The sequence below is a fragment of the Pan troglodytes genome, chromosome 10 (assembly GCF_028858775.2).
Source record: "Pan troglodytes isolate AG18354 chromosome 10, NHGRI_mPanTro3-v2.0_pri, whole genome shotgun sequence".
NCBI lineage: Eukaryota > Metazoa > Chordata > Mammalia > Primates > Hominidae > Pan > Pan troglodytes.
The window spans coordinates 10,215,297-10,222,297 of record NC_072408.2 but is presented as its reverse complement, the minus strand read 5'-3'; the positions used below and the strand labels follow the sequence as shown (position 1 = coordinate 10,222,297).

General features: G+C 54.6%; 1 protein-coding gene across 4 annotated transcripts in view; it reads right to left on the bottom strand.

The window, feature by feature from the left end:
• Positions 1-2,144: 2,144 nt before the first annotated feature.
• Positions 2,145-7,001, bottom strand: part of TEAD4 (TEA domain transcription factor 4) — an 86,237-nt gene continuing 81,380 nt past the window's right edge. For all 4 annotated transcript variants that reach the window (XM_508934.8, XM_063785400.1, XM_054663010.2 and 1 more), the window contains 2 exons: positions 6,682-6,834; positions 2,145-6,576 (listed from right to left, as the gene is read on the bottom strand). In XM_508934.8, coding sequence (XP_508934.4) covers positions 6,463-6,576; positions 6,682-6,834 — 267 coding nt within the window. In that variant the 3' untranslated portion in view covers positions 2,145-6,462. The remainder of the gene's footprint in view (positions 6,577-6,681; positions 6,835-7,001) is intronic.

Here is a 7,001-nt window from a genome sequence, read left to right as displayed (position 1 = left end):
GATTGCTTGAGGCCAGGAGCTCAAGACCAGCCTAGGCAGTATAGTGAGATCCCATCTCTAAAAAAACAAACAAAAAGTCATTGCTAACCAATGTCCAGAAAAAAGGATTTCTTGATTCTCGGATGGGAGAATTCAGGTCCCTGTAGTGGATGCAGGGGCACCAGGTCCTCAACATCAATGGCCTACAATCCTTTAAGGTTGGGCAACTCCCTGCGTAAGCACTGGCACAAGCTCCCGAGTGCAAGTGATCTGGTGTTCCATGGAGGAAGGAATGTGCTGACAGGCAGATACAAGCATTCCCATGTGCTGGGAGCGGTGCTGTTCCGTGTGAATTAATGAAGTGGCACTTGGGCTTATCAATCACGCTGCTCTGATTTTGGCTAGCAAGTCAGTCATGTGGGCTGCTAGTAAGACTGCTTATTCCTGAGCCAAGTGCTAGACTCGAGTTCCTAGGATGCCAAGCTAGGGATCACATCTTGCCGGCCCCTGCCTGAACCTCTCCCTTTGACCACTCTTCAAATCCAGGGGGTCCTGTGTCCATTTACTGTTGCTCCTAAAGGTGCAGTGCTCACAGAACCTGGTGACAGAACTCCCTCCTGGAACCTCACTTGGGGACAGTAAAGGACTGAGATAACCAGATAGCCATGGAGACACTTGTTCCCGGGGAGCCCAGGGATACTGGCTTGAACCTGACCCCAGGCTTGGAGGCGTCCCTGAGTGCTTTTCATTCTCTGGGAGGGGGGGTTGGGTGGGAGGCTGGGCAGCTTGCACAGCTGAGTCCCCACTTCCACTGCCTTGCTTCAGGCTGTGATGGCCTCGGTGGCTGCGACCTGCTGCTGCCACCTCTGTGTTCTGTGGACAGGTGTGCACCTGTCATTTCCAAGAAAAAGATCACACACACAAAGGCCTTTGTGTATGTAGCAGACTTTACTGAAGATTTGGAGAGATGAAGGGGTTTTACATAGCAAAAATACAAAAAAAAAAACCTGAAGGTTGAGTATTAGACATCCATGAGCTTAAGACTCAGCCACTTCTACCAATGGGGCTCCCGCCTTCTACGAAGGCACCTGACCACCTCTCCCTGCTGTTTCTCAGGAAGCTGAATGAAAGCCAGATTTCCTGACAGTTTCTTAGAGTATTTTAGTCCTCCATTTGCTCTGCCCTCCCTTTCTTTTCTTTTCCTTTTTTTTTTTTTTTTTTTTTTTTTTGAGATAGGGTCCTGCTCTGTTGCCCAGGCTGGAGTGCAATGATGTAATCTCAGCTCACTGCATTCCTGACCTCCTGTGCTCAAGTGATCCTCCCACCTCAGCCTCCCAAGTCACTGGGACTACAAGAGCACGCCACCATGCCCTGCTAATTTTTCTATTTTTTTGTAGAGACGGGGTTTTGCCATGTTGCCCAGGCTGGGCTCAAGTGATCCTCCCGCCTCAGCCTCCCAAAGTGCTGGGATTACAGGTGTGAGCCACAGCACCCGGCCTGTCTTTCCTTTCTAGACCTTCCCTTGGGGCCTCTTTCTCCCCTTAATGGGCCACAAAGTTATCTCCCCGATTTAGAACACTCCCTCCCCTCTCCTGACACCAGGGTGAGGACGAAAATCTAAAAGCACAACCTTGCACGGGGCAGTTTTCGCTAAACCAAGACTCGAGGTCTTCTCCTCACCTTCTTTGAGGGACATTAGAGCTTTTTTTCTCTAAAAATAAGTATGCGTGCATGTGCGTGTTTTAGGGGCGGGAAGGGCGGAGTCAGGGGACATTTTTACACACCCACATTTCACATTCCCTGAGTGCGCCGTGAGCGAGGGGTGGCCCTGCTCCTTCACACACCATGACCTGTCCTCCTCCCAGTGGCAGTCCCAAGTCGCAGCATTTATTCCCATTTCACAAATGAGATTATGAAGTTCCCTAGAGGGTGTCTGTCCAAGATCACATGACTTGTAAGAGGTCAATTCAATCACTGGCCTGGCTTAACTTTAAGTTCTTTTTTTTTTTTTTTGGGAGACGGAGTTTCGTTCTTGTTGCCCAGGCTGGAGTGCAGTGGCGCGGTCTCGGCTCACTGCAACCTCCACCTCCTGGGTTCAAGCAATTCTCCTGCCTCAGTCTCCCTAGTAGCTGGGATTACAGGTGCCCACCACCACACCCAGGTAATTTTTGTATTTTTAGTAGAGATGGGGTTTCGCCATGTGGCCAGGCTGGTCTTGAACTCCTGACCTCAGGTGATCCACCCACGTTGGCCTCCCAAAGTGCTGGGATTACAGGCGTGAGCCACTGCACCTGGCCAAGTGTACATTCTTAAGAACAACGTACATAGATTGGGGAAAAGTATCTCGTTTTCATTCTGAGAGCTAATACAACAGAGAGTGTACGAAGAGGTCAAACACAGGGACTGCTGGGTGGAACACACTGCCACTCCACCTCCCCCTCCCCCTCTGTGCCACACACCTGATGTGGCCCCACCCAACACAGCCACGACCCTCCTACCCCCCACCACCTGCCCAGTGTCCTCTGAGTCTCAGCCCAGCAGAGGGAGCAGGTGCATGCTCTAGGCACACACAGGGTACAGGAGCTGGGCGAGGCCAACCATGCCAGCCCCTCGCTCCACACCCCACCGGCTTCCATCCTGAAAGGTAATGTGCACACACACACACACGCACACACACACGCACCAAACTCCTGTGTGGCTTTCTTTGTTAGAAAGATCATCCCACTCTGAAAGATGGGGGCCAACGGGAAACAGTCTGCTGGCTCATGGCTGGACCCGCTGAGAGAGATGGTCTGTCTCCCATCCCCATTTCCATCTGGACAGTGCTGCCTGCTAACTCGGATCATGTCAGAATGGTGGAAGAGTCTCTATCCCCACAGGGCTCAGGGACCCTTCCTCACCTCACAGGCCCAAGGGACATGACCGCCTGCCATGTGCATTCGCTCACTCATCAAACAGAACCAGGAAATGAGCCGAGCCGAGTTTCGTGGGAAGAGCCCGAAACACATTATCACACATGCCTCTCTGAGGTCCACAGCAGCCCACTGTCGTTTTCTAGAAAATCTGATCAAAAAGACTCCCCTGCTTAACACACTTCCAGGACTTCCCATCACACCGGGTAAGGTCCAAAGCCCTCGCCAAAAGAGGGGGTACCACTGGGCCACCTGCTGCCTTTCCCCACCTGGAATGCCCTGGCCCCCTCCTCTCTCCTGTTCACTCTGTTCTCTGTACCTGGGACACATCTGTCACCTCCCTGCCCCCAGCACCTGCTGTTCCCTCCACTTGGAATACCATTCCCCCAGCCCCCCCAGGGCTGGCTCTTCTTGTCCTTCAGAATCAACTCAAGCCCCACCGCCTCAGAGAGGCCTCCCCCAGCAACTCATCTCAGCGCCTGCGCAGCCTCAAAACGCCCGCCTGTCTCACTTGCTTACTCTGCTTCCCAAGGAGCCTGTCTGTCGTCTTCCTCACTGCCACATTCCCACTGCCACATCCCCACTGCCTAGCACAAAGCAGAAGTTAAATAAGTATTTGCTAAGTGAATGGATGGATGCATGAATCATCCAGGCAAGTTAGTGGAGCTCTCCGTGCCACGTTTGCCTCATCTGTAAAATGGGGCTAGCATAGTACCCATTGGGTGAGGATGAGAAGAGACCACAGAGGCACCTGTGTTCAGGCACCATGCTTGTGACAGGGGTTCTAACAGGGCATAAATGCAATGCTTTTGACACACAAGGGCAGGCATGACTGTCTTCTGCATGAGAAGAGGGGATTCCTCTTTGGCTCTGGAAGAATGAGCGCCAGATCGCAGATGGAAGACGGGATGAGAACTACGGGCTGGGGGTGCTGGGAAGTAGGCGATTCAGGGAGGCTAGTGGGGAGGCAGCAGGGGAGCCTCAGAGGAGGCTGCAGGCGAGGTGGGGCCAGCTCACCCATTTGCCTCAAGGGTCATGGTCTGCACCACACCACAGGGAAGGCAGCTAAGTCTGCCACCTGCTATGGTTGACTGGCTTGGATTTTACACCTGTAAGGAGGTGACTGTCCACTAGGCTGCTGAGGTCAGTTCATAGAGGAAAGGAAAACTCACAGCCAACACCTGGACCCAAAAACATCTGCACTGACCTCTTTCCCAGCCAGGACACAAAAAGGTTATCTCTTTAAATGTGCATTTGTCCTGCGGCCAAGAGGCTGCTGGCACGACACATCCTTCCGTCACAGCGCTGGTGCTGCCAATCAAGCTAGAAGGACGGCCAACCCCAGCTTCCCTTATTCAATCCCCCAGGGACAGGGGAGGGGAGAGAGTGAAGGCAAAGGCTGTGCTGGTGCCTGGGGGTGGGGGCAGGAGAGCCTTACACAAACACGAACCCACACTGGGACATGTAGGCACCTGCCACCTGCTCAGGGGCTCATCCGACCCCAGGTTCCCCTAGAGCCCATGCCCCAGCTTCTGACGAGAGCTGGGCCTCCAGACTGCATAGCTCTGCAGCCTGGCAAGAGGTGTAGCGGTGGTCCTGATGCCCAGAGGGGTTTGGTTAAAGCTGTTCTTTGGTAAGACAGTGGGGGCTGGGCCGTGGAGGAGACAAGGCTGCTGGCCTCTTCCCCACATCTGGGATGCTGGTCAACTTCCCTCCATCTGCTTCACTAAATGCTGCCCACCCTTTAAGGGCAGCTGCCCTCAAGACTACCCTTCCCTGAGTCTTCTGCACCTTGATCTCTCTAGTCTCTGAGCGCCAGTGGCTTTGAGGATCACTTAATAGTTTTCCAGTCGGCCCTAGTGAGACTGCAAGCTCCTATGATTAATAACGACGTACATTTAGTGAACACATTTATGTGGGGCACTATGCTAGGCACTGTAGATACGCGAGGTAGGTTATCGTTATACAAATTTTACAGATGGGGAAACTGAGGCACAGTGAAATGAAATAACTTGCCCCAAGGTGACTCAGCTAGTCTGTAGCTTGTCTGACTCCAGAGCCCTCGCTCCTAACCACACTCCAAGACACCTCTTCGATGCTGTCTTACTTATGTAGTCCCATGCACTATCTCCCCGAGTGCCGGACACACGATAAACATAAACACCCCTAGGTTGAATCTTCCTTCCCTTTCTGCTCTAGGCTACTGGATCTGTGGTTCCTATGAGGGAAGATGACCCCAAAGAGCCACTAGGTGGCAGCAAGCAGCCAGATTCTGGCCTCCCCATGGGAGGGAGGGAGGGAGGGAGGGAGGCAGGGAGGCAGGGAGGCAGGGAGGGAGGGAGGCAGGGAGGGAGGCAGGAAGGGAGGGAGGGAGGAGCTCATTGTTAGATGTATTAGTACAGCTTGCACCAGGCGCTTCACAGACTCCATCTCTTCCACTCTACAGAGAGGAAAGGGTACTAAGGTTCAGACAGGTTGACAAATGCCCAAGGTCAGGCAGCTTAGAATACTAGGACCGAAGCCAGGACTGGCAAAACTCAGAGCCCATGCCAGTTCTCAGGAGAAAGAAACCCAGGAACCCCTTCAGCTGCATATCTAAGTCTAGGCTCAGGGTGGGGTCCACTCCCCTCCTCCACCCCTGGGAGCACAGAAACTACCCCTCAGGGAAGAAGTTAGATGGTGCAGGCTGGCTCTGAGGAGGCCTCCACCTAACAGGCACCCTGGCTGGGACAGAGTTTGAACAAGCCTCACAAGCACCAATGGCTCTCAGGGACCAGCGGAGCACCAGAGACCTCTCATCAACCTCCTGGCCACAGCCAAGAGGACACTGGTGCACCCAACCTCCCGCCGAGACTCCTCAGGCCGGCCTCAGCCCTGCCGCCTCCTGCCCTCCCCGCCTCAGGGTCCTTTGATTTGAAACCAGTGCCCCCAACGTGGTCACGGAAGATGGTCACGGAAGATGGTCACGGAATCCACATCCACTGAGATGGACGGAAACTATCCAGAGAATTCTAACAGTGTCCCCGTCCAACAACTGTCACCGCCACACCTAAAACCCACCCCCCAGGGGAGGGGGCCTCTCTGTGTGAACCGTCCTGGGAGTGCAGCAGGGGCGCACGTGGCTGTGGGTGCGTGGCCCATGCATTCATCGGGCCTCACAGCGTGGCCAGCACCACAGTGCAGGGGCTTGAGAAGTAGCACAGGGACCGTCACATCTTCAGTTCCAGGGTCCAGCGATGTTCCCGGCTGAGTCCACTGGGACGCTGGCTTCAGAACTGCCCGGGGTACGTCTCTGAGCACTGCTTCCGGCCTGCCTCCCAGATGGCCCCCTTGCTCCCCCAGTCCCTCCCGAGGCTCACACAGCCAGACCAGGTCCTCTGAAAATACACAGCATCTTGGGTTTATTTGGGGTTGGGCACCTCAGGTTCAGGCACAGTTTGTTCCTGGGTAGAGTCACAACTGCTCCTCTCAGCTCTCTTGGCACTTCAGGGGGCTGCCCCTGCAGGTCCCCTCCCCACGTCCCCGTTTCCTGCACACACGTCTCTTCCCCCCTCCCTGCTCCCCGAGTCTCTCATTCTTTCACCAGCCTGTAGATATGGTGCTGAGCCCCGTGCTCACTGGCTGACACCTCAAAGACATAGGCAATGCACAGCAAGGTCTCCTGTGTGTCTCTGTTGGTGACCACCTGTGGGAGAGAAAAAGACAAGGGTTAATAGGGCCCCAGATGGGGCACGCCATGGCTGCTACCCACACACAGACTCCAGCCACACCCGCAGCACCCGCCGCACACCTGCAGGATGGTGAAGTTCTCCAGCACGCTGTTCATCATGTACTTCTCAGGGAGGTGCTTGAGCTTGTGGATGAAGTTGATCATGTACTCACAGAGCGGGGACCGGTGGATGCGGTAAGAGTAGTGTCCATTCTCATAGCGAGCATACTCTGTCTGCAGGACCCGGGGACAGCAGGGGCTTAGAATCCCATTCTGCCCACCTCCAGCCCAGACCCAACTCCACGGGAAGGAAAGGCAGAAAGCCTGGGGGCCCTTAAGAAAAGAGTCACCCCCGGCCAGGGGCAGTGGCTCACACCTGTAATCCCAACACTTTGGGAGGC